This window comes from Arvicola amphibius, chromosome 2 (genome assembly GCF_903992535.2).
Source record: "Arvicola amphibius chromosome 2, mArvAmp1.2, whole genome shotgun sequence".
Taxonomy (NCBI): Eukaryota; Metazoa; Chordata; class Mammalia; order Rodentia; family Cricetidae; genus Arvicola; species Arvicola amphibius.
In genome coordinates this window covers 24,631,579-24,656,337 of record NC_052048.2, presented here as the reverse complement: position 1 = coordinate 24,656,337, position 24,759 = coordinate 24,631,579, and the positions used below count along the sequence as shown (strand labels likewise).

At 51.2% G+C, this 24,759-nt stretch overlaps 4 protein-coding genes across 8 annotated transcripts; 2 read left to right on the top strand and 2 right to left on the bottom strand.

Moving 5' to 3' along the window:
• Nucleotides 1-152: 152 nt before the first annotated feature.
• On the top strand, nt 153-2,117 carry Spsb2 (splA/ryanodine receptor domain and SOCS box containing 2). 3 transcript variants are annotated; one of them, XM_038319706.2, is made up of 3 exons: nt 153-304; nt 722-1,464; nt 1,756-2,117. In XM_038319706.2, the coding sequence occupies exons 2-3, from the start codon at nt 801-803 to the stop codon at nt 1,884-1,886; spliced, it is 795 nt and encodes a 264-aa protein (XP_038175634.1). In that variant the 5' UTR covers nt 153-304; nt 722-800; the 3' UTR covers nt 1,887-2,117. The 3 variants fall into 3 exon arrangements, with proteins under 3 accessions (XP_038175634.1, XP_038175633.1, XP_038175635.1); XM_038319705.2 differs by lacking the exon at nt 153-304 and adding an exon at nt 404-527; XM_038319707.2 differs by lacking the exon at nt 153-304 and adding an exon at nt 405-522.
• Nucleotides 2,118-2,196: 79 nt separating this feature from the next.
• Tpi1 (triosephosphate isomerase 1) lies at nt 2,197-5,487 on the bottom strand. The gene is made up of 7 exons (XM_038318968.1): nt 5,330-5,487; nt 4,072-4,195; nt 3,903-3,987; nt 3,695-3,827; nt 3,163-3,248; nt 2,851-2,938; nt 2,197-2,733 (listed from the first exon to the last, which is right to left on the bottom strand). Exons 1-7 carry the CDS (start codon nt 5,442-5,444, stop codon nt 2,615-2,617), a joined length of 750 nt encoding a protein of 249 aa, XP_038174896.1. The 5' UTR covers nt 5,445-5,487; the 3' UTR covers nt 2,197-2,614.
• Nucleotides 5,488-6,326: 839 nt separating this feature from the next.
• On the bottom strand, nt 6,327-20,960 carry Usp5 (ubiquitin specific peptidase 5). 2 transcript variants are annotated; one of them, XM_038319105.1, is made up of 20 exons: nt 20,771-20,960; nt 17,813-17,938; nt 16,830-16,896; nt 16,569-16,702; nt 16,276-16,421; nt 15,833-16,017; nt 15,091-15,185; nt 14,254-14,447; nt 13,401-13,472; nt 13,008-13,095; nt 12,764-12,889; nt 12,067-12,220; nt 11,671-11,845; nt 11,016-11,104; nt 10,188-10,379; nt 9,415-9,558; nt 9,187-9,332; nt 8,832-8,985; nt 8,497-8,581; nt 6,327-6,956 (listed from the first exon to the last, which is right to left on the bottom strand). In XM_038319105.1, the coding sequence occupies exons 1-20, from the start codon at nt 20,879-20,881 to the stop codon at nt 6,863-6,865; spliced, it is 2,577 nt and encodes an 858-aa protein (XP_038175033.1). In that variant the 5' UTR covers nt 20,882-20,960; the 3' UTR covers nt 6,327-6,862. The 2 variants fall into 2 exon arrangements, with proteins under 2 accessions (XP_038175033.1, XP_038175035.1); XM_038319107.1 differs by having other exon boundaries at nt 10,257-10,379; nt 20,771-20,959.
• Nucleotides 19,894-24,690, top strand: Cdca3 (cell division cycle associated 3). Of its 2 annotated transcripts, none has more exons than XM_038319111.1 (6): nt 19,894-19,958; nt 21,986-22,133; nt 22,677-22,803; nt 23,592-23,885; nt 24,007-24,110; nt 24,229-24,690. In XM_038319111.1, exons 2-6 carry the CDS (start codon nt 22,014-22,016, stop codon nt 24,379-24,381), a joined length of 798 nt encoding a protein of 265 aa, XP_038175039.1. In that variant the 5' UTR covers nt 19,894-19,958; nt 21,986-22,013; the 3' UTR covers nt 24,382-24,690. The 2 variants fall into 2 exon arrangements, with proteins under 2 accessions (XP_038175039.1, XP_038175038.1); XM_038319110.1 differs by lacking the exon at nt 19,894-19,958 and adding an exon at nt 21,150-21,330 and having other exon boundaries at nt 24,229-24,688.
• The last annotated feature ends 69 nt before the right edge of the window (nt 24,691-24,759 follow it).

Here is a 24,759-nt window from a genome sequence, read left to right as displayed (position 1 = left end):
TCTTACTCTTAGGGCCTCTGGAATGACTCGTCCCGTGGAGAACACTCTCCGTGAAGAATCCAAGGCGATGATGTCATCAAAGGGTTAATTCTAACCAGGGACGCGGGAGCGGGGCGGGGGGCGGGGCATGCTGCTGTTCAGGTGGCGTCGGAAAGATTAAGTGCGGTGAAGAGCCTCGCGTCGGGGCAGATCGAGTCCTGGGAGGGGACAAGAGGTTACCCATCCAGAGTGGGCGCCACAAATCATGCGCACCTGTCCTCGGCTGGCATCACCACAGATTCTTAGCCTCGGTCTCTTGCAGCGGGTGAGGTTCCCACGGGGGGCGTGGCTGGCGAGCGTGGTCTGGGCGGGGACGAGAGGGTTAACCACCCACCGAGTCCCGGGGCGGAGCGCGGGCGGGCGTCCGGCGTGTCCGCTGGAGCCGGAAGCGGTGGCTGGTCAGGGGCGCGACTACCCTACCTTACCCCTGTCGGTCTGTGCGGGCTCGGTGACGCTTAGGGACGGCAAGGGGGACGGCCCTTGATGAGGTCTGAGGGGCACACTTGTGAGAATCTTGGAGGAGGGGGCGCGGGGCAGATGGGATGAAAGCAGAGTGATGGATCCAGGAGGGTTGGGGAACCAAAAGTAAGCAGGCTGGTTGGCACACTCGGGTGAACGGATGACGGGAGCGGAGGGAAAGATGCTGCGTCTCACAGTCGGTTCTCTTTCCACACCGCTCCAGGGGACGATCCGGAGTTCAACTTTCAGAAGAGAGACGCCCCAGCAGGTCTGTTTCGAGGGTCCTTTCAGCTGCTCACCTCATGGGCCAGACGGCCCTTGCAAGGGGCAGCAGCAGCACCCCCACCTCGCAGGCTCTGTACTCTGACTTCTCTCCTCCCGAGGGCTTGGAGGAGCTCCTGTCTGCACCCCCTCTTGACCTAGGGGCCCAACGGTGCCACGGCTGGAATCCCAAGGATTGTTCCGAGAACATCGATGTCAAGGAAGGGGGGTTGTGCTTCGAGCGACGCCCTGTGGCCCAAAGCACCGATGGGGTCCGGGGAAAGAAGGGTTACTCGAGGGGCCTGCATGCCTGGGAGATCAGCTGGCCCCTGGAGCAGAGGGGCACACACGCCGTGGTGGGCGTGGCCACTGCCCTCGCCCCGCTGCAGGTTGACCACTATGCGGCGCTTTTGGGCAGCAATGGCGAGTCGTGGGGCTGGGATATTGGGCGGGGCAAATTGTATCATCAGAGTAAGGGCCTGGAGGCCCCCCAGTACCCAGCCGGACCTCAGGGTGAGCAGCTAGTGGTGCCAGAGAGACTGTTGGTGGTTCTCGATATGGAGGAGGGGACTCTGGGCTACTCTATTGGGGGCATGTACCTGGGACCAGCCTTCCGTGGACTGAAGGGCAGGACCCTCTATCCCTCTGTAAGCGCTGTTTGGGGCCAGTGCCAGGTCCGCATCCGCTACATGGGCGAGAGAAGAGGTGAGACCTGGCCTAAGTGTGGGGAGAGAATTGTCACTCTTGGCAATGGTTTGGGATGGAAACTCATGCTTGGGCCTCAGGAAGGGGGCTTTAAATCACTTTGGCTTGTCACTTGAATAACTAGCTTCCCTCCCAGGCCTTACTGGCTGCGTGGTGTGGAAATTCAGAGCCTTAGTTCTCCCTCGGGTGGAGGCAGAGCTGAAGGAATAAGGGAGCCTGAGCAGGACCGTAAGAGTTTGCGGATGTCTGACTGCAATTGCATCTCCACTGACCTTGCTTTCCTTCTCTCAGCCGAGGAACCACAATCCCTTCTGCACCTGAGCCGCCTGTGTGTGCGCCATGCGCTGGGGGATACCCGGCTTGGCCAAATCTCCACCCTGCCTTTGCCCCCTGCCATGAAGCGCTACCTGCTCTACAAATGACCCTTTCGCACCAGATTGTGCCGGCACCTGGCCATCATCAGCACGGTGGGGACAGGTGGAGAGGCACCATTGGCCTAGACCAACAACTTAAAAGGCTGTGAAGCTGAGGCGAGGAGAGGCTAGGCGCCTTCACTATCCCTCACAGAGGGCCAAGACAAGAAAGTGGACCTAAGGGCTGTGGCAGCCTGCCACAAAAGATGTTTTTCAAGTAAAAAGTGAGATGTATTGTCAGAGCCTGTTTTGTTACACCCCTTCCCCCAAAGTCCTGTCACTGTCTAAGAAATCATATGGAAATGACAAACTGCAAAGCTCAGGGCCAGGTGTTTATTTCCCTTACATGTAAGATGGTTCACAAACATGATACTAGGGCTTCGGCGCTGTGGGAGAGGGGAACATGCCCGGCTTCTTAGGGCGAGAGGATCTCGACTTTAATGTACACCAAGAAGGGAAGGAAAGGTGATTTCACTTTCCTGCCTCGCCTGAAGGGACAGAATCAGTTCCACTCGTTCTGCCCTCCTCCCCGAGCCTTGGTGAAACAGGCGATGTATTTCATTCTGGCCTGGTCCCAACCATTACAGGGAGGTGTAAAAGGTTCAGGAAGGTACAGCATGGATTAGGACACAAGATGGGGCAGATGACATCAGAAGCATGTGACTGGTGGGAGCTGTTCCTAAGCTTCTGGGCAACGTAGTTCTGGCCTGGCAGAGGGCAGGGGACATGGACGGTGCTTATTGTTTGGCATTGATGATGTCCACAAATTCAGGCTTGAGGGAAGCCCCGCCCACGAGGAAGCCATCCACATCGGGCTGGCTTGCCAGCTCTTTGCAGGTTGCTCCAGTCACTGAACCTGTACCAGAAACAGGAAGGCGGCTAGGTCAGGGATGGGTAATCCACTTAATCACACCTCTGTGGGGCCTCAGGCGATCTTAGCCCATTTCCATCCTGGCCAGCCAGACCCACTCACCTCCATAAATGATTCGGGTGCTCTGAGCCACCGCATCAGAGACATTGGATTTCAGCCAACCCCGAAGCTTCTCATGCACTTCCTGGGCCTAGAAAGAGAAGGTACACTAAGTAAGACCCTTCCTGTTCATTCAAAGAAGGGGGAAAAACAAAAAAAAAAAACACTGGTGCTTGGACAGAGTCTAGTTTCTGGAAAAGCCCTGGGATCCGAGAATAGCAAGGCTCCATCCCAGTCAGGTCTAGAATTGAGCATCCTTGGGAAGTCATGCTTCTTGGAGAGTTTGGGGATCCTCTGGGGCTCCTGGGAAGTTACCTGTTGAGGTGTTGCAGTCTTGCCAGTACCGATGGCCCATACAGGTTCATAGGCCAGGACCACTTTGCTCCAGTCCTTCACATTATCTGCAGGACAGAGAGCAGGGCGAGAACAGCGAAGAGGAGGCAGCTGCCCAGCAAAGCTCTCTGGGTAACAGTAATGGCCGGCTACCCCCGATGAGCTTTCCCTCATCACCTATTTATTTAGCAATTTATATGTGACTGTGTGGCACACATATAAAGCTCAGAGGACAACTTGCAGGAGTTGGTTCTCTCCTACCATGTGGGTTTGGGGGATCAAACAGGCCCTCAGCCTTGGCTGTAAGCACCCTTGCCCACAGAGCCATTTCACCAGCTCCTAATGACTTTTGAAGGTAGGGTTTCTGCCTTCTGCAGGAACAGAAGTGGCAAGGGCCACGCAAATCGCCCTCTCTTTTCCTGGCTCAACACAATCGGGCAGGCTGCAGGGTTTTTGACCTCCCCACCCATCTCGGAGGCCCTTGCTAAGTTCAAAGGTCCTTCTCCAAAGATACCTGCGATGACCTTGGTTTGCTCGAACACAACCTTCTCGGTGATGCCAGCTTCCCTTTCATCCAACTTCTCCCCAATGCAGGCGATCACTCCGAGCCCCTCGGATAGGGCATGGGCTACTTTCTGCCCAATCAGCTGTTGAAGAAAAAAATACAGTGAGCCAGCTCTCTCAGATGAAAGCATCCCCTACCTCCTCTCCTGCTTACCGACCTCATCAGACTCCCCGAAGACGTGCCTTCTCTCCGAGTGCCCCAGCACTACCCATGCGGCTCCTAAGTCTTTGATCATGCCAGGGCTAAAACAAACAGATAAACACCAAGGTTCAGCAAGGAACCTACAAGAAAACTGCCCTCTACGCCCCTCTCTGCGTCTGGCTCACCTGATCTCCCCAGTAAAGGCCCCATTGGTCACTTTGTAGCAGTTCTGCGCAGCCACTGCAATCTTGGGATCTAGCTTCTGCCTGGCAAAGTCGATGTAGGCGGTGGGGGGTGCACAAACCACCTCTGAGAATGAGATCAAAGAAAGCCTTCATTCTCCAGGCTGTCATGCCTTCGCTTTCTTGGTTCTATTTTCCTCCCCTTTTCATTCCAGAAAGATGACCTTTGTCTACTACACAGCCCAGGCAAGGCCTGTACCAATCCCAAAGCTTTCCTAACGCTCCTGATAGGCCATGGCCCTTACCCTGCCCTCTGCTCTTTTAACAGCCATGGCTCTAATTTCCTCAGGCTATTCTGGGAATGGGCACCTCCTAGAGTCAGCATTCTCCGGGGCCAATCCTTTCTAAAATAGCCCATCCCCACTTCTCCAACGCGGCAAGGATTTTTGGCTTAAGAAAACAGGCCAGTTACTGGAGTTTGTATTGGGCTCTTTGGGAAATAAACGAGCAGACAATCAACACCCTTTGGTCATTCTCAAGGTTCTCTGATTTAGGTGGGTAGGAGGCGGAAGGATGGAGGATAGAGTCTGTGAGCAGCAGGGAGTTGAGCAGCTCCCAGAGACCTCGTGTTTTCCTATTTCCAGATTGAGGAGAGCGGTAGGATAGCTTTTCATTTCCAAACGGTTCAGCATGTTTGGCACCTGCTCAGTCCCTTAGAGGAAGGCAGCAGTGGCCCAGGCTGTGTAGGGGTAGAGAAGTAGGAGCCCCCAGCTCAGAGGCCTAAGCTAGCTGCGACGCGGGGGAGGAGTTTCAGGCTACGTGCAGAGACGCACGATCTACGGATCTAGAGAACAAGGGGGCAGGTAGCTGGGAGCCCGCGCAAGCTCAGCTTCCTCCTCCACACTCTGGAGGACACGTGCCACTCTCCTTGATTATCCACCCCGACACTGGTTCCGCTTCTTAACCGTGGCCCCTAGCTGGTGCAGCCCCGGTCCACTCCCAGGGTCGACCTTCCACCCAGCCCCCACCCCAAGAATCACTTTCCTGCTCCACAGGGCCAGGGCACCATTTAAAAGCCTTTCCAACCTCAGCACATCTCTTTGCTTCCCGGACACCAAATGGCCCTTATCCCCAGGCCAGCATCCAGGTCCACTCGGAAAGGGAGTAGGTGCTGCCACCCCCGATCTTCTCCCCCCGCTTCCCCCCCCCCCCCCCCCCCCCGCCTCCCGCCGCCGAGCCGCCGCTCCTAAATGGAGCTCACCGGTGTCCGCCGGCACCTTAGCCGCGTTTAGGGTACAAATGAGTTCTCCCAGGCACTTCTTCCTTCCATTCATCTTCCAGTTGCCCCCAACGAAGAACTTCCTGGAAGGCGCCATTGCGCTGGTACAGTCTGGCTGAAGGTCAGTATGAGCGCACAGCCCTGGCCACTGGCCACTTATATAGAGCGCTGTGAAGCAGAACTCCTCCTTCTCCCCGCCCTCCGCCATGGTTAGCCCGGCCCCTTGCTGCTAGACTCCCCCCCCCCCCTCCTCTGCCTATCCACCCCCCGGTGTTTCGGTATTCTGACGTTTCTCCTTTCTTGTAGCAACGTTCGAAGGGGTTCCGGGGGCTCAATGTCCCGCCTGTGGTTCGACAGTTGAGATGTTGAGCCTCGTGCTCAGGGAAACCAACTTTGTGATTTTAGAAGGCCAAAGGGTATTCCCGGTGGAGCTGACAGCAACAGGGCTCTGAACCAGTCTCAGGCGGAGAGCGCCTTTCCAACTGAAAGTCCCCTTCCCCCACAGCACAAGGCAGAGCCATGGTTGAGGAGCCTTTTCAGCAATCACAAGGGAAGCGGTTCAAGTGTTTCACACACGTCGCTGGTGATTACTGGGCCTCTTGTCTTGGCCAAATGGAGTAGAGTGGGATACTAGTGTGTGTGTGTGTGTGTGTGTGTGAGGGGAGGGGCAGATGGGCTGCTGTCTTGTACGGCCTGTCAGCTAATACCAGTATGGACTGCCACTGCCTGCTCTAGATCCCGTTTCTCTAGTAAGAGTGGGGCCAGATCAAATCCATGGTCAGCAGTGGGGGGATGCGGTCACTCTTCTGGACTTTCCCCCTTATTACACCGCCCCCCCCCCCCCAGTCCATTTTCTGAGCACTTTAGAACTAGAGACAGAATTGCCCAGGGGTGGAGGATGGCAAAGGACCTCAGCTGGGCCTCTCTGAACATGCTCCCCAAGAAAAGTAAGTTCCCCCTTAAGAAACAAACAAAAACAGCCAGTCATTACTTTTATTCACATCGTGTATTTTGGCATTTTTCCAGAGGACCGAGGAGGCAGAAGGGAAAGGGGTGGAAGGTGTCCCTATTTCCCTCATATCCTTCTTTGCCCAACCACAAGGGAGCAAACACTTAAGGGGAGGGGAGACACAGTCGCTCCCTCCCCAGGAAGGATGCATAAAGCCACACCCACGCACACACAGATAGGACCCCTCCCCACTCCAGGGGCTGGGCCATCACAGAGAAGCAGAGAGAGCACTGTGGATTCCAGGGGCAGGGGAAGGAAGCAACAAGGTCCCAGTGTGGACAGGCAGTTGGCCCCTTCCTGTCCCATCCCTGCTCTATCCCCAAAGTCTACTGAGTACCCCTCCTCTTTGCTTGGCCATTCTCCAATAGCCTCCAGCTCTTTCCAGCTGCTGGGGACAAAAAGAAAAAGGGTACAGAGCAGGGGGCTGAAGTCCATCCCTCAAACCCTGTCCCTCATGCCAGAAGGTTTGTCCCCTGCCCAAAGTGGTAAGGGTTGAGGGCAGGCTCTTAGCTGACCACTCTCTGGTAAAAGTAGATGTAGCCGAGGTCTTTGGGTGGCTTTTCAGAGGCACACACTTTCTGGTCATTGTAGATCACCCACCTGGGAAGTGGGAAGGGACAGAGAAGGATAATAAAGTGAGCATGCCAAGTTGTATCATGTTCATCTCTCGTGCCCACCTGAGATCCCTGAGGGGTTTCTGGGCAAGGATCCCAACTTTCTTCATTCTATGTTGTGATCCCCAAGTCTACATTCCAGCTAGGAGTCTGAAAGGAGCTTCAAAATCCCATTGGCGTCTGTTCCCATTTGATGTCAGATTATGTATTTATTTAGAGACAGGATCCCAATAGTTCTGGCTGTCTTGGAATACTAGTAGAGCAGGCTGGCCACAAACTCAAGGATCTACCTACTTCTGCATCCATAATGCTGGAATTAGATGTGTATACAACTACATCTGGCCAGGTTTTTTTTTTCCTTTTCTCTATGTAGCCCTGGCTATCCTGAAACTCACTCTGTAGACCAGGCTGGTGTCAAACTGAGAGCTCCAACCGCCTTTGTCTCCTGCGTTCTGGTATTAAAGGTGTGCACCACCATGCCTAGCCAGATTGTATTTTCAAAAATTACAATTATTTATTTTGCACTAATATGCACTTGAACCATGGTGTGTTTAGAGGCCAGAGGGCAGTTTTCTGATTCTGGGAATCTAACTTAGGCTGTAAGGATTGACAGCTAGTGCCTTTATTCATTAAGATCTTGTCAGCCTGGACTGTAGTTTTTATAATCATCTTCCACCCATTCCTGTGAAGCTGGAGAAACCAGAGAGACCAATGTTTTCTATCCCTTTCCTTTTCTTCTTTTTTAAAGATTTATTATGTATACAGTGTTCTGCCTGCATGTATGCCTGCACAACAGAAGACGGAACTAGATCTCATTACAGATGGTTGTGAGCCACCATGTTGTTGTTGTGAATTGAACTCAGGTCCTCTGGAAGAGCAGCTAGAGCTCTTAACTGCTGAGCCATCTCTCCAGCCCCCGCCCCCTTTTTCTTTTTTAAAAAAGGCTTTTTAAAGCATGTGTGTGTTTGGGTGACTACACATGCGTGACGGTGCTCATGAAGGCCAGAAGGTGCCAGATCCCTGGAAGTAGAGTGACGTACGATGGCTGTTAGCCTCCATTTGGGTGCCCAGAACTGAAGCAGGTCTTGTGATCTTAGCCAATAAGCATCTCTATAGCCCACCCTACCCCCTTTGGAGACAGGGTCTCATACAGCCCAGGCTCACTTAATTCATTCACCACGGATCCAAGGATGGGCTTCAACTACTGGTTCACCTGGCTCCATCTAGAGCTGCAGCTACCACACAGCTACTGTATCAGCCACATCTTCACTGAGTAACTACAGTCCTTGCCACAATTAACTTTGCTGCTGCCACAGGCAGTCCATAAACAGCAGATGACTATGTACTAGTAAAACTTCATTTACAAAAGCAAATAGCCAGAGTAAGCCCTGGGGTATGGCTTGCCTACCCGTGTGGAGGCATTTTTTTCCTGCCTTCTCCCACAAATATTCTAGAGACTTCCAGGCTGCCCTTCTTCATTCCCACCAGCACCTCTTCATTCACAGTGCATATTGCTAGCCACTTACCTGCCTTCCTTCTTGATATGGCAGACATAGTGACCACACATAGTAGAAGTGCCCATGTGACTAATGAAGGCAAAGAGCTGATACTCTGGGGAAGAAAAGGACGATAAAGCAGAGGAGAAAATACAATGTTTCATGTGACAGTAACAGCTCAAACTCAGGACAAGAATTTCAGGGAATAAGGGGCAAAGGGTATCTCAGCTCCTAGAATTCCACCCTCACAAGCCCCATCAGAGAGGCAAAGCTTCTAACCCTCAGATTAGGGGACACAGCTCTAGGATGAGGGGCCTGGTGCAGCAGGTAGCCTCAGGTTTGCCCTGATGCTTGGAGACACTCACTTCCAGAGCCATCCCGGACTTTAGGTCCTACTGGCACAGACTCAGAGATGGAGTCAGCAGCTGAGCGTCCCTCTGAGATATCCATAGCAGCTTCTGCATCGAGGTCGTCAATGTGACTGAAGATCCAGTCTACAGCTCGTTCTAAACTATTGTTCTTGAGAGGAGGGAAGTATCACATTTACTACCAAGTTAGGCAGGCTCACCAACACTGTGGCTATCACAATCACATGAGGGCAGCCAGCTCCAACCACACTACACTGAGTTTTGGTACCACTAACCAAAGCTGTTAATACAACCTTACTCCCACTCCCCTTTTTCCCATGAGCTCCAAGTCCTTAGCTGGGGCAGCCCATACCGTGGCCCGCAGAGCTTTCAGGGCCTGGTCCCTTGAGAAGCCCATGGAAACAATGGTGGTCACACAGTCCTCTGGTGGGGGATCAGCTGCTGCACTTGTGGAGCCAGGCCCACTGGAGCCAGGCAGGATAAGGGGATTTGCAAAATCTGTGGATGCGGAAGGGATGAGTATTTGGGGTAGGGGGATGGATGGAAGCCCTGTCCCATCCCGCTACCCACCTCTGCCTACCTGGATCATCCATGTGTGACATAACCCAGTTCATGGCTGCTTCAGCCCCGCTGTTCCCTGTATAGTAGACAGCTTTCCGGCAGGCATCCATAGGGAAGCCCATTTCCACCAACTGTATGATGACGGATTCATCCAGCATGGGCGCTGTGGTAGAATGACAGCACTATGACTTTCTGCTATTGTTTCTATGTGTTCCTCATCCTCTCACATGCCAAGCCTCTAGCCTTTTCCCAATTACCTACATGTTTTTCTCTTCCACAGACAGGTATCCATATCAGAACTAAAAATAACCACAAACAAAATGTGGACCTGGTATCCCAAAGGGGATTGATTTTCTGCCATTTAAGAAGTATAATACCTGCCGGGCGGTGGTGGCGCACGCCTTTAATCCCAGCACTCGGGAGGCAGAGGCAGGCGGATCTCTGTGAGTTTGAGACCAGCCTGGTCTACAAGAGCTAGTTCCAGGACAGGCTCCAAAGCCACAGAGAAACCCTGTCTCGAAAAAAAAAAAAAAAACCAAAAAAAGAAGTATAATACCTTTCCCAAGCCAAACCAAGGAAACAACAAAGATATAGGACATTAGCCAAGGCTACAGACATCCATCTTAAGAATGCAGCTGGGAGTATTGTAGCCAGTCTTCACATCCAACAAAGGTACAGAGAAAATTCGAAAGGGAGGACAGGAGAAACATAAAGGAAGGATGGTGGGGAAATGCAGAAAAGCCCTCCCCCATTAGTAAGGGAGAGAGACAGGCAGGAAGAAGAATCACTAACATGTCGGAGAGGAGAAGTGAGGGGAGCAGAAGGAGTCTTCGTCTTCGTTGCCATAGAAACCAAGGCTACCTTTGGGCTCATCCGGAGTGACCAGGGGTGGGGCAATGTCAGGCAGCTCTTCCTCTCCTGGCTGTAGCCCTGCGCCCCTCAACTGGGAGATGTCTAGCTCCTCTGGCATCTCAATGGACACGTCTGTAATTGGAAAGGCAGGAAAAGGGTGACTTCAGCAGCTCCTAATGCTCATCAGCACAGGCACAGCAGACCCTCAGGCTCCTGTCCTATGTTCTGGAGCTGCTCTTAGTAGCTCCAACCTTGGGAAACATGTGGAAATCTAGGAGTCAAGGGACCTATATTCTAGTCCTAATTCTACCACCACCTGAGCTACTGACAGGCCAGGGGCTCTCACAATCACCTTACACATCTGTAGGTCTCAATTTCCTTATCTAGAAAATCAAGATAAACCAGTAATGTCAAGTTAGAGACAAAGATCTGTAAGATCTGCTTCAAGATTATCACAATAAGAACTTATCAACTAGAAAAATTTTAACAATAAAATCAGTTGTAAATCACAACTATCAAAATGGTTTTAGCTAGGAATCATGGCACATGCCCTTAATCCCAGCACTTAAGAAAAATTCAGGCCAGGCAGGGTTACAACTGTGAGACCCCCCATCTCAAAAACAAACAACAAAAAACCCCAAAAAAGTTTTAATCAGTCTTTTCAAACTAGATACATTTTGAAACATACACAGATTGTTCCTTGATACATGTTAAGACTGTCTTGTTCTAGGGCTTTCTGCATTACCACCCTCACCCCCACCAGCATACCCAGTTTCTTGGGCACCCAGTCTAAGCCAAAGGTGAACTTCTTGATCTGGATGACCAGGTAGTCAGGAAAGGAGGCAAACCGTGTTGTCCTGCAGAGAGAAAATGTGCTGGTACCCAGGATGCTCCTTCCTCTACCTGGATCTGGACTCTCTAGTTAAAGTCCAGGGTCCCAGAAGATACTCTCCTCTCTTCTTGCCCGAGTACAGGTTAGGGGAGCTGCAAGAGCCAGGAAGAGGACTATCTGGCAGAAGCAGCAATAAGCTGGGGACTTGGTCCTAAAACTAAAGCACCTCTTCAGTTCTCTAGGTCATGCCAGTGGCCAAAAGCAAGCTATTTGCTACAAGTCTGATGACCCTTCAGCTGACACAAGTGCCTATGCTCTGGCATAATGGGGAGGATGTGCAGAGGCCATACTGGAAAAAGGTCTGCACTATAAAAGAGGAAGTGTCAGGAAAGGATAAGGTAACAGACGCAGTCATCACCCGTGTCTATCCTGCTGGGGTCTCCTGGTCCCTTCAGAACAAACCCCCAGGTCCAGGGGATTTAACCCTGAGATCTCAACTAAAAGGGATGAGCAAACAGCCAAGAGACAAATAAATCTTTGATGATTACCCCACCAAAGGCCTACAGCTCAAACCCAGGCCAAAGGACATACTTGACAGCTACTGATTTTGCCTGTAGGGCTGTACTCCAGAAGTCGTCCACCTGCTCAGGGGCCCCATAGGCTTCCAGGCAGGAGCTGAAGGGCACCTGAGCCCGAACCAGTTCTGGCAGTGGTACTTTCTCCTCTTCAGCTTGCCGCTTCTTCTCTTCATACTCTAGAAGTTCCTCTGGTGAAAGAATTGGGTGGTGTATTCTTAGAGGATGTCCTTGTCCTCTGTTCTGCTTTACCCTTTATTCCTGTTTCTTTACCCTACTGAAGCCCACTGGATGCATGGCCCATGTACCCTGCTGCTCACCACGACAGTGCTAACAACCCACTCCCACTGTGGCCCAGCTTCAGACCCCCAGCCTTCATTCATACCAAGGCCTTGCTGAGCAAGCAAGTTACCTTTGTTAAGGGCTGCGTCCATGGGCACAGGCAACTGCATGATGTAGTCAACTCGCTGAGTGTACTTAACCTTCTCTGTGGCTAGGCATTTGATCTTTTCTTCCACCAAGAAGCGGAATACTTCATTTGGATTTTCAGAACTCCGGCAATTCCTCTATTGGAAACAGTCAGGATAGGAAAGTCTAGGCAGTCAGGGAACAAATTGAGGCTCAAAAATTTATTAGGGAGCCAGTAGGGAACAACAGTGGATTACAAGATAGCCACCTAGGAGCACAGGGATGCAGACAGAGTAAAAGCTTCCCTAACCAACCACTCTTAACCCCAATTCTGGCTCCCATAATACTCTACCTGTATTTTTCTTTCTAAGCAGTAAGTATGCTTGGGCTGGGGATGAACTGGGGACTCATGCATGCTAGGCAAGTGTTCTACCTCTGGGCCCCACCTCCCAGCCCTCATTTGTCTTTTATTGTTGCTGTTGTTCTAAGCTTACTTAGGCTTATCACAAGAAGGATCACGGGTAAAGACCAGCACTTGTCTTGACTATTTTCCTCAGGTGCAACCACTAGTTGAGGGAAAGCTAAGTGCAGACAAACTGCTGAATTACAGGACTGGGTTTAAGGAGAGGAAGTAAGTGGGTACAAACTGAAGGCAAATGGGAGAACCAATACTAGCCTCTCTGCCATCTTCCCATCCTTACCTCCACCATGTTGATAAGGTGAAGGAAGAATTCCTGGGCATCCTGCTGCCGATTCGTGGAGAACTCGGGATGGCCTTTGCCAATGAGGGCCTTGAACATTCGAGGGGCAATGCCATCTTGAACTTCCTAAGCAGAGCCAAGACAGAGACTCAGTAGCCACCAATTGACCTAATTTGGACACCTCCCAGATCTTAGTTTCCCTATATAATTCTAAAATCTGAGAAGGATAAAATCCTAAAATTACCTTTTGTTCTGGTACCTGCTCCCCATCACCTGACTCCAGCGCTGGCTTGGAGTATTCTCCAGAGAGAAGGCCATGGCCCAGCTTGGCCCTGCAGGTACAGCCAAGAAGACTAGTTAGTGTCAGTCAAGTGATGATCCTTGCAGCTGTCTGCATCTTTTCCCCTCAATCCTGCTCATGACCTTACTTGAACAACTCTTAAAAATGTATGTGTGGTGTTGTGGGGATGTGGACACCTGAGGCTGCATAGGAACTCAGCTCAAGAGATAGCCCACAGCTCCACAGCTTCTACCTGTTCGGGTCTCTACTAAGGCCCACCCCAGGCGAGCATGGTGCAGAAAAGTAGAAAGCTGTGATGCTCTCAACAGCCTTTGTACAAACGTCCTAGCCACATACACTTGGGTGCTGAAGTCTTGAGTAGGGTCTGATGGGGCATTCTGGAAGATCTTCTCCAATTTATCCACATACCTAGGAGGCAAAAAGAATAGCAGGACAAAGGACTAAATCATCTACAAATCCCAGGATCATGTTTTCCCTAGAGTTATAGTTAACTTCTCTGCAGCAACCTATCCATCCTCCCTTCTCAACTAAAGAGAACATGCACTGTGCTCAAGGCACTTTTCCTGGCCTCTTTCCCAAGGCAAAGCCAAGGAAATGAGACTCCAGCCCAGAATTAGAATAAACAGAAGTCATATTCTTTTGTTCTTTTCTGCTCTATTACTGGGGAGTGTGTGCAAGGGCAGTTTTATATGTTCCCTTCATAGCACACCTGCCATAGTAGAAAAGGGCTATTCTTTTTGTTTTTTTTAAAAAGAGATTTATTATTTATTTAGTTAGTTACTTAGTTAGTATGTACAGTGTTCTGCCTGCATGTGTGCCCGCCAGCCAGAAGACAGCACTGAATTTCATTACAGATGGTTGTGAGCCTCCATGTGGTTGCTGGGAATTGAACGCAGGACCTCTGGAAGAGCAGGCAGTGCTCTTAACTTCTGAGCTACTTCTCCAGCCCAAACAGGGGCTATTCTAAGAATGAGAGCAGCCACACAAATACGAGGACAGCCCAAGGCCAGTGTGCAAAGAGACCAGCAACCAGGAGAGGAGCGAAGATGTTAAGAGGTATTTGGTTTCAGTTAACTAATAATTCTCTCAACTTCATGGTCCTCCTTAATTAAAAAATGTGGAAAAACTAAACCATACCCAGGTTGTGCAGGCACATAGCCACAGAACAGCAGTAAAGAGAACCACTCACTTCCTCTGGAAATCAGGGATGCTGAAGAGCACCTGGACCACAGAGTTGAGGTAGCAGCTGTTCCCCAGGTTCCGGATGCCCGTGTAACCAGGCCCAAAGAGAGGCTTGAGTGGCACTCCTGACTCCTGGATCAGCTCCCATTCACCAATCCGCTGGTTCATGTCTATCTCCAGCTCAGTCATTGTCTTGTCCGTCTGCAGGGAAAGGGGCTTTAGACTGGGCAAAAAAACTCAGTCCTGAAGTCTCCCAGAGTCTAGGGCAAGATATAGCCTAGGATTTACAGAATTAGCCTAGGCATGAAATATCATGTAGTGTCTAAGATCCAGAATGGCAACCATCCTAGATCCATTAGTTAACAGGTCTTTGCTTGAATAAGGGAGTGAAATGAGTGAGATTCCCCTAGCCAAAATGTTTTTTCCCATTCTAAAGTCATTCCTACTCACCTTTACTTGAAGAACACTTCCTTAGAGAAATGTCCCTGATGCCCTAGCCAGCCCAGGGCCTCTGCTACAAAACTATGGTAGTGTCACATCATCATCCATCGCTCAGTCCACTCTCAAACCAGTAGTTTGCAATTATCCATTCCTTTGTGAACATGACTGGGACCCGCCATGCTCCTAGGCCATGCCTATGAAACAAGGAGCACATCTACTTTCCTCACCCAGGCCCCGTATGTAACAAGTGTTTGGTAGCATTCACAGAATGACCACTTGACTGTAGACTTCTCTCCAAGAGAAATCATGCATCCTGGGGACTGGGTAACCTCAGCTTCAGGCACAGAAAGGCCAAAGAGGCAGGAAAGAGAATCTGGCACTAACAGGAAGAGGGGGAACTCACCTTCTGCATCTTCAGCATGTCGATGCCAAAGTGGGCCAAGTGCTCTGCCAGGCTAGGGTCCAAAACCATGTCATCCTCGTCGTATGAATACACATCTAGAGCAAAAGGCAGACACAATGTGGGCAGGGGACACAGGCTGGCACTGGCCTAGCCAACAATTCTACCTCCTGCCCAGAGGACATAGGACAGCCATTAAAGATCCCCCTCTTGGCTCATTCGAGCATCAGTGAGGAACAAGCCCACCTGGGATTGGTTGTCAGAGGGAAGAGGGTCAAATAGGATGAAGGTGGGATTGTGATTTCCTTTTTAAATGCATGTGTGTGTTCACGTGCGTGTGCAGGGTTTCTTCTTTTTCTCTCTGATTCTGGAGCTAGGTCTTATGTAGCCCAGGCTGACCTCAAATTCATTATGTAGTTGAGGATGACCTTCACTTTCTGATCCTCCTGCCTCCACCTCCCAAGCACTGGGCTAACAGATGGACTAGTGCACTACCATACCCAGTTTAATGCTGATTCCAATTCCGCCCTTGGACCACAAGTTACTACAGTTAAGATAGGCTTGGAAAGACAGTTACTAAACAGATAACGATGGCTGTCTCTAGGAAGGGGACTAGGATTGTGAAAGGTAGCAGTGAAATTTTAAATCTTTTCATTTTTGTATCAAGGGAATACATTTATGTATCATTCATGTCATATGAAATGAGTAAGTGGAACACATTAAGTGGGGAGGGGCAGGCGAGTACCAGCTCCATCGGGTGTGATGGTGCCCAGCTTAACAGCTAAGGGGTAGCCAGTCTCCCTGTAGTGCTCCACAGCATGGTTGTTGCCCCCACTGCCATCAAAGTAGCGTCGGCCACAGAGGATGGAGCCATCTGTCAGGTTGAGCCACAGGTTCTCTCTCATGTCACACTTGGAGCACTTCCAGCCACTAGCCCAGGGAGAAGAAAATTAGCTGAATTCTGGGTTGGGGGTCTATGGGGGTGGCAGTGAGAAGGGGCTCTGCAGGCCCCAGCCAGTCCAAGAGACCATTCTTCTCTCTCTGGCTGTACCCTGCATTGTTCGTCTTCCCCACTTCTTTCTGGCCTTGCTCCCTACCCTCTCTCTGACCAGCTCCAGCACAAGGGTGGCTGGCTCTTTACCCTTGATTTAGGGATTGTGCCCAGAGATGGGAGGAGGCAGGCCTCACCAGGGAGGGATCCGAGCAGGGTTGTCCAACTGCTTGAGATTGAAGGCATGCTTAGACACCTGACGGACTTCCCCATCCCAAGCCTGTACCTCCTGCTTTCGGGAGGCGGAATCAGCTGACAGTAGGGCTTCCACTGCACTGGTCACCTAGAAGGATCAGAGAGTCAGCAGGACCCAACCCCTGCCCCACAGACCCTTTCTACCCTTCGTCTCCAGTTTTGTTAGTACTGTCCAAGCCACAACCACAGCAGCCCCTCCTGCCCTAGAGTCTCTGGGTAGGTAAGAGAATCATACCCGATCTCTGACAATGTCGGGAAGCCCCCCCAGCCCATCCCGGGCGATCTCCAGGTAATCTGGCAAAATGACGATCTTCACGTCCTCGTCATACTCGTACTTGTCCTCGGTCAGGTCAAACCCACCTTCCACACCTGGGAGGACAGGGAAGAGGAGGAAAGGAGGGCAACTACCATTTGTCATTGTCTCTTCTCCAATTTGTCCCCTCCAGAGCGCTAAGGCCAATCATCAGGTTTAGGGCTCTCCTAACAGGTAGCTCACCAATTGCCAGCCGGGTGGGCTTCTTACGAGGTGGGTCCCCAGTGCCTGCAGTAGTGTCCTCTTCTTTCTGCAGTGAAAAGAGGTTCAGAGGGCCGGGTGTGATGGCACATGACTTTGTCCTAGCATTCAGGAGGCAGAGGAAGGATCTCTATTAGTACCAGGCTAGCCAAGGCTACACAGTAAGACTCTGTCTCAAAAAGACAAAAACAAAGAAAAAAGGAGGGTCAGGAGCAGCCATGAGCCCAGGGACAGAACAAATGAGGAAGATGGAGGGAAAGGAATGGCTAACTGTACAATGGAATGAAGATTAAAAAACAGAAATGAGAGCAGGTGAAAGAAAAGCAAAGGACAATGCGGGAGTCAGAGGCGTGCTGGCTAGTTCTGTGTCAATCTGTCACATGCTAGAGCCAACAGAGAGGAGGAGTCTCAATTGAGGAAATGCCTCCGTAAGGTTGGGCTGTAGGCAGCCTGTGGGGCAGCAGTTCTCCACCTGTGGTTGACCCCCTCTCTGGTGACGCTGGGGGTCAAACTCCCTTTCACAGGAGTCACATAGCAGATATTCCCATCACGATTCATAAGAGCAGCAGAGCCAGTGAGGCAGTGGCAATGAAGATAACTGTTTTAGGCTGGCCGCAAGGAGGAGCTGGATTAACGTGTCACAGCGTTAGGAAGGTTGAGAACCACTGCTGTAGGGCATTTTCTTAATTAATGACTGATATGGGAGGGTCCACCCGTTGTGGGTGCCACCCCTCCATGGCCTCTGCATCAGGTCCTCCCGGGTTCCTCCCCTGACTTCCTTCAATGAGGGGCTATAGTGTGGAAGAATATGCCAAATAAAATGTAACCCTTTCCTCCCCAATTTGCTTTTGGTCATAGTGTCTCATAGCAATAATAACCCTCACTAAAGGGAACAGATACACAAGACAGGCACCTGTATAAAGCGTCTGGATGTTCCCAGCCCATACCCTAGCCACTGGGCCTACCAGTCGCCGGGTCCTCCGGAGATGCAGGTAGACGCGCTGGCCTGTCTTGTTGAAATGTCTCTCCACATAGTGTTTCCCAAAGCCCAGGAATGTGTTCATGCAGATGTAGAGGCCACCCTCAGACTCCTGCAGGGCAACACAAGTGGAAAAACACAAGCAGGGTGAAACCTGGACATGTGGGGAAACTAAGGACCTAGAGTTAGAAACTGTAGGTTTCCTAACACTGGCTCTTAGCAACTTATCCAGCCTTCCGGGGCATGATGTATGGCTGAAGATCTCCCAGCACCCTCTAGGAGTTTGAAAACAACCAACAAGCACATGAGGCAGCTGAACAACACCCCTCAGTGACTGATCTTCTGGCTCATTGTTGAGTGGGCTTTGAAGCTCACCTCTTCTTTGGCTCAGGAGATCCAGAAAGTAAATAGGGCTGGCAGTGTCAGGGACTACATTCCGAAGAAAAAGAGGTCCTTCCTCAGAGAAAAAAAGGCCTACACTTTCAGACCGATCACCAACCAGACCTCCTAGGCCAGAGGGGCAGAGCACACAGCACCAAGCAGTACACATAACCCTGAGCTTGACAACAGCCAGACCTTTGCTTTGCCACACTCTACGAGAGGAAAACCCTGGCTGTAGAGGAAAATACCTGTTTGGGACTCACAGCTAAATCTGAACCTAGATTATGAAGGTCATAAAGTTCATCATTTTACAGCCACTAGCTACCTGTACCCCATCCCTCTCCTCAGTAAGATCCCCACTGAAGCCCCATCAACTAGACAAGAGTGGGAGCAAGATGGTAAAGGGACCTTAGCATCCTCCAGAGAAAGAAACCCTCTCCAGGAATACTTCAAGGGGTTGTCTCTTGCAACCTCAAAGCCTTCCCTTTTTATTTACTTTTATTTGTTTATTTTTAACACACAGTCCCCTTGTGTAACCTACACTGGCATAGAATTCACTGTGTAGCCTAGGATGATGGAAACTTTTGTTCAGCTTCAGCCTCCCGGGGCTGGCTGGGGTTACAGGTGTGTTACCACCACACCTGGCTGAGATATCTCTTCTACCAACACTCTGGCAGCACTCACTGGGATAGTTAGACTACATAAAACTCAAGAACAGGAACGACAAAGGCCCATCCTGCATCCCGAGGAGGGAAAGCTAAGCCAGTCTGCCAGTGCCTTTGTAAGCGTGGCTGCCTCTGTAACAGTGAGAAAGTGGGAGAGGAGACAGGAGAATACTGAGTCTGGTCTCGGACCCAAGGCTTTGAGCAAAGGTGTCCTTTTCCTGGAATAAAAGCTTAGTGGCCTTGAACACTTCCCACTGTGCTAGTGAAATTAGGTTATCTAAGACAGTTAGTGGACCGGTGCACCGTACCACCCCCTAGGACAGTGCAGGCTGCAGTGTTCACAGGCGAAGCATTTCCCACCACAAAGGTCAACTACACTCTCTTTCTTCCAGACAGAGAATCAGAAGATAATCTGCAGTACTCGAGTTTATTACTAAATCAGGAAGGCTCTACTGAGATTTCTGGTTTTAGAATGGAAAAAGGGAAGGTGTTGGAAATTAGAAAACAAACAAACAAAAAAAACCCCACCTTTTCTGGGTCATTTAAAGTAGCTACTAAGGAGGAGACAAGTACAACTTTAAATTGCTTTAAATGTAAAGACAGACCCACTGATGTCTCCTTTCCCTCCTGGGAGAAAAGTGGGCACTCTTAAGTAACTAACTCTTCCGATGAAAATAAAAGGTGCTGCTTTCAGCCCGAATTGAAAACCCTGGCGCTCTACGCCAGCAGTCCTCCTTTATTTCTACCAAGGCCAACTTGAGAGGAGCAGAGCATTATCTGGGGCTTAGATCAAAGCCCGGCAAAGCAAGCAGACCACAAATCACAGTACTGGTCCTGAAGTGGCTTCTCAGCAGGCTGCTATACTCAGCGCTGGGGATGCATTAATGAAGCCCTTCCACTCTGACTTGCAGTTTTCAGGCCATGAGCTGGTCTGGCTGAATGCTCTGGGCAGGGCCCAACAGCCGCTTGAGGGGAGGGGCTGTGAGGGGGGCGGATCCCAAGCAAACTGCAGCCCTTTTCAGTTCGGGCCCTGAGGCCCGGCTCCAGCTGAGGATGACACAGGGAGGCAGAACTGCGGGAAGGGAGGTAGGTATGAGGTGGAGCCTGCAGAACGTGAAGCACGGTGTGGGTGGCGGCTTTGTCTAACTAGACAAGAGTGGGAGCAAGATGGTAAAGGGGCCTTAGCATCCTCCAGAGAAAGAAACCCTCTCCAGGAATACTTCAAAAGGGGTTGTCTCGGTAACCTGTGAAGGACGGAGGAAAAGGGAGGGGGGCGCGGCCATAATTCACTTCCGAGAAGAAACGACTAGATCTTTCCACTGGGTGTTTTCCCTCCCCCCACCAGTGACCCTCCTCTCCATCCCCTATCCAAATTAAGCACGAGTGAAGGATGTTTAACTCAGTTTTTCGCCAAAACTGGACTTCTTCACATCCCTCTTCCAGACTAGAAGCTGCGGACCACACCTTCCCAACCTCAACCCCTACCCAGAACAGTGGGGAGTCTCCCCTAGCCCTCCCACATGAAACTACAAAACCCGGAGAGCCATGCGCAACGTGCAAGACCACCTCCAGGCTTTTTCTGTGTGTCGCCTGGGGGATGTAGTCCGCCGGTTAGGTTCCAACTCTATCTTAGAATGGTAACAAGAGACAGGGGTAACTACAATGCCCATAATGCTTCACGAGACCAGGAATGGGCCAAGCAAGAGCTGTAGCTTCCGGGAATGGTAGTCACACTACAGCTCCAGATAATGAAAAGCAAAAGCAGAGAGTCGCGGGGAAAACTACAACTCCCAGGGTGCACCGCAAGGAGGCGGTAGCCCAAGGCTTGCAGGCCCGGCCGAATGACCATGGCGATGGAAGGAAGTCGTGGTCGCCGCGGGCATGGGGAATGGGCTTACCGGCGTGTCGAAGGAGAATGCGCACTCGTCTTTGTGGACCCGGTCTCCCGCCTTGGGGACACGAATCGTCGGTAACACTGACAGCAGCGCCTCCTCACTCAGCTCCGCCATGACACCGGCAGCAGCTCCTCCTCACACGGCAGCTTCCACTGTCCCAAGTCCCTCCCCACTCCTGCTCTCGCGTCCAATGAGCGCGATTCGCTAAGCGCATGCGCTAAAGGCAAGACGCGCGAGAACGGCAGTTGGCCTTAGTCTGCCGCCTGATGCTCCGCCCTCCGCCCCACACTTAGAGAACGCCAATGAAAACCTCTCCTGGCATAGCTGATGGCCGAAAGGACCAATCCCGCTCTTCCAGGGCGGGCGCGCGTGTAGAGCCGCGGGGAGGGCGCGCAGTTGCGGGTCCTCGGATTCAAGGACTCGTCCAATCTTTATGTGAAGAGCAGAAACTGTGGGCTGTTTAATCCCATGAATTACTGAAACTTGTCCTATCGGAAAACAAACGGGCACTTGTCGTCTGGGTATTTGAAAAGCAGTAGCCAATGAGGCAGACTTTGAGAGATGTGAGTGATAACTTCGTCAACCAATCAGGATTGCTGTCTCGCTTTAGGCAAACCATCCTAACTCCGCCTCCAGCCAGTTTTGCGCGTACGGCAAAATAGCTCGCTCGCCCTATTTTGTTTAATAAAAGCGAAAAGCTGAGACGCACCCAGGGGCTCACGCCTACTGCTGACGGGCGGATACGGAACAAAAGTCCCCCTCGGCTCACCGAGGAACAAGCTAGTCCACACCCCATTGGCCAGCCCTCGTGATAGACGTTCTCCAGACCAATGGCCTTCCGGTCTGGAGGGCGCGTTTCCCACAACTGGCCTATGAGAGTCTGCTTCGGCCCAGCCAATAGGGTCAGGGCAGGGGGCGTGGCGGGAAGTTTGAAACGCCTGGCTTTGGGAGTTGTTTTTCGAGCTGATAAGTGTTCTCCCCGAGGTCGAGCTGGGGCCCGGTAAGCGATGCTAATTAGTGGCTAAATCGAGGCTCCAGCAGAGCTGAATGCGCCGTTAGACAGCTCCGCTCATTGTCCCCTCAGAGGTTTCTTGGCCAGCGACCCTGAGGTTCCTCTGCTGGAAACTGGAACGATCGGGTGGGTCTGGGATCAGAGTCCGCCACAGTGGCGGTAAACTGAGTCGCTCCTGACGGGCGTCCCTTCCTCTGTCTGCACAGCCGGGCCCCGTCCCCACTGTTCGTGGAGATGGGCTCTACTCAGAGCATCTCAGGCACTCCAGCGCGGCCTCTGCCACACAACAAGCATCTGGCTCGGATAGCAGACCCTCGTTCACCAAGCGCCGGCATCCAGCGCACTCCTATTCAGGTACGCTGGGCTGGGGTGGAGAATGAAGAGAAGCTGTCTGGATTCGTGGGCCTCTGTCTAGCTTGTTTCTGTGCGTATCCTCATCTCCCTGCTACTGGAACCTACCCTTCTTTTGTTATTTATATTTTGAGGTTCTGATATAATCTCATCATTTCTGTCTTCTCTTTTCTCCCTCAAACCCTTCCATATACCCCTCCTTGCTGTCCTTCAAATTTATGGTCTCTTTTTCATTTACTGACTTTTTGGAGTTTGTTGTTGTTGTTTGTTTGTTTTTGTTTTTGAGACAGGGTCTCGCTGTGAAGCCCTGACTGGCCTGGAACTCACCATGTACACCAGGCTGGTCTCGATCTCAGAGAATGACCTGCCCCTGCCTCCCAATCCCTGGGATGAAAGGCGTGTGCCACTACCATGCCTAGCAACTTTCTGCTTTTTAAATCTGCATCTGACAGGCTGCATATCCATGGGCATTAGCAATTCTGGCTGGAATATGGGGAGGAGATAAAGTTCCCTGCCCAGGCTTGTTCTACTTTATGGTATTGACAGGTGGAGAGCTCCCCGCAGCCAAGTCTGCCAACAGACCAGCTGAACAGTCCTAAACAAGCCCAGGACTCAGACCCCCGCTCTCCTACTCTTGGCATTGCACGGACACCCATGAAGATCGGTGCTGCAGGTAAGTGACACCTATCTAGGGTGCCATCGAGACTATTTTTGTTTTACTGGGTTTTGTTATTTGCTTCTTTTTGTAGCTCTGGGGTTTGAGCCAAAGATCTTGAGCATGCTGGGAGCTACAGCCTCCTGTTGGACCCCTCACTTAATTTTTTTAAAAAACATATACATGTATGGACAGACACCTGACACAGTTCATGTGTGAAGGTCAGAGAGCAACTTTAGGGGATCCAGTTCAGGTCAGGCTTGGCAACAAGCTCCTTTATCCACTAAGCTGGCCCTTTTTCCTTTCTTCTTTCTTTAACCCTTGAGACAGGGTTTCTCTGTGAAACAGCCCTGGTTGTTCTGGAACATACTTTGTAGACCAGACTGGCCTTGAACTCACACTCACAGAGTGTGCCTCTGCCTCTCCACCTGCCTCTGCCTCCCAAGTGCTGGGATCAAAGGCGTGTGCCACCACCGCCTGACAAGGTCTCACACTGTAGCCCAGGCTGCTCCGGAAGTGAGGCAGTCCTACTTTAGCATGTGAGTGCTAGAATCGCAGGCATGTGCTACCATGCCCAGCTACCCTAGCCCAGTTGGGCCAAACCCCAGCCCTCCTTCTGTGTTCACACTTTACCTCCGAGCTCCACCCCAGCTCCTTCTCAGTCTTCTCCATAGCTTGTTTTCTCCTGCCTTGACTTTGTTCTTTCCACTCCCTCCCCCATCTGAGCAGGGGTCTCCATTCTCCTCTCTCTTTTCCTCCTTGGTTTGTCTCAGAAGGCCACAGCTTGTTTTCTTTCTTCCCTCTAGACCCTCAGAGTCCCCTGGTGAGAGAACTGAGTGAAGTATTTGAGACCGAAGCTTCCAAATCCATCTCCCCAGCAGAGCTAGCTCTGCCCCAGCAAACACCTTCATCTTCTGAACTGGACCTGCCTTTGGAGACTCAGTTATCCCTAGAGGACCCATTGCTGCCTTGGAGCCAGACTGAACTCCCCTCCAAACAGGTGTTTACCAAGGAGGAAGCAAAACAATCCACAGAAACCATAATTGCCAGCCAGAACTCAGACAAGCCCTCAAGAGATCCTGAGACTCCCCAGTCTTCAGGTACAAAATTGAAGAGCAGGATGGAGGGGAAGGAAGCTAGAATCACATCCTGGGATAGTGTAGGAAGAATAACTAAGCCCAATTCTGAGTCCTTACTTGGACTAAACCTTTCTTCTTCTAGGTTCTAAGCGCAGTAGACGGAAAGCAAACAGCAAGGTGCTAGGGAGATCTCCTCTCACCGTCCTGCAGGATGACAACTCCCCTGGGACATTGACATTGCGGCAGGTAAAGGAAGGAGGGCGAAAACTGTCACTATGAGTCTCCAGCATTGTAGTCGGAGCCCTCGCCCCACCCTCCCCTCTCCGTGTCCCCTGGCCCTTGGTTCACATGCTGCCTTTTGCAGGGTAAACGACCTTCTCCTCTAAGTGAGAATGGAAAGGACCTAAAGGAAGGAGTCATTCTTGGAACTGGAAGATTCCTGAAAACTGGAGGAGCATGGGAGAAAAGCCAGGACCATGACAAGGAAAATCAACATTTTGCTTTAATGGAGAGCTAGGTCTGGGTCTGGATTCGCCCAGAGCCTGGTGATAGCCTCTTCCACAAGAGCACCGAGGAAAGTCTGGCTCCTCCCAGGCTACCACCTCTAGTACCTGGACATTGTTTTGTTTTGTGTGTTTTTTTCATATTAAAGGAGATGGTTTTAAATGATGCTTTAGGAAGTTAGAAAAGGCTGTGTTGGGTCTTCTGTGTGTGTAGAATGGTAGCCTGGGGGTCTATGAGCTCTGGATATGTCTCTCTACTGCCACTGCTAAGCCTCTTTTCTATGCCTTAAGTTTTGATGTTCTCCAAAGCTCTGCCCTTGGCCCCTCTTTCCTCTTCCCCTTTTGTTGGGGCTTAGTTATTACTTACTTGCTTCTGGTAATTTTCAGGTCCC

Excerpts from the sequence above, each read along its gene's own strand:
- Cdca3 (XM_038319111.1), top strand. The coding sequence starts at position 22,014 with ATGGGCTCTACTCAGAGCATCTCAGGCACTCCAGCGCGGCCTCTGCCA. Across the intron at positions 22,134-22,676 it reads TCCAGCGCACTCCTATTCAG|GTGGAGAGCTCCCCGCAGCC; the intron begins GTACGCTGGGCT and ends TGGTATTGACAG. Across the intron at positions 22,804-23,591 it reads CATGAAGATCGGTGCTGCAG|ACCCTCAGAGTCCCCTGGTG; the intron begins GTAAGTGACACC and ends TCTTCCCTCTAG.
- Spsb2 (XM_038319705.2), top strand. Across the intron at positions 1,465-1,755 it reads CTACATGGGCGAGAGAAGAG|CCGAGGAACCACAATCCCTT; the intron begins GTGAGACCTGGC and ends TCCTTCTCTCAG.
- Tpi1 (XM_038318968.1), bottom strand. The coding sequence starts at position 5,444 with ATGGCGCCTTCCAGGAAGTTCTTCGTTGGGGGCAACTGGAAGATGAAT. Across the intron at positions 4,196-5,329 it reads TAAGGTGCCGGCGGACACCG|AGGTGGTTTGTGCACCCCCC; the intron begins GTGAGCTCCATT and ends TCTCATTCTCAG. Across the intron at positions 2,734-2,850 it reads CACCCGAATCATTTATGGAG|GTTCAGTGACTGGAGCAACC; the intron begins GTGAGTGGGTCT and ends TTTCTGGTACAG.
- Usp5 (XM_038319105.1), bottom strand. The coding sequence starts at position 20,881 with ATGGCGGAGCTGAGTGAGGAGGCGCTGCTGTCAGTGTTACCGACGATT. Across the intron at positions 14,448-15,090 it reads ACATGCTGAAGATGCAGAAG|ACGGACAAGACAATGACTGA; the intron begins GTGAGTTCCCCC and ends CTTTCCCTGCAG. Across the intron at positions 13,096-13,400 it reads CAAGACTTCAGCACCCAAGT|GGCCAAGCTGGGCCATGGCC; the intron begins GTATGTGGCTAG and ends CTGTACCTGCAG.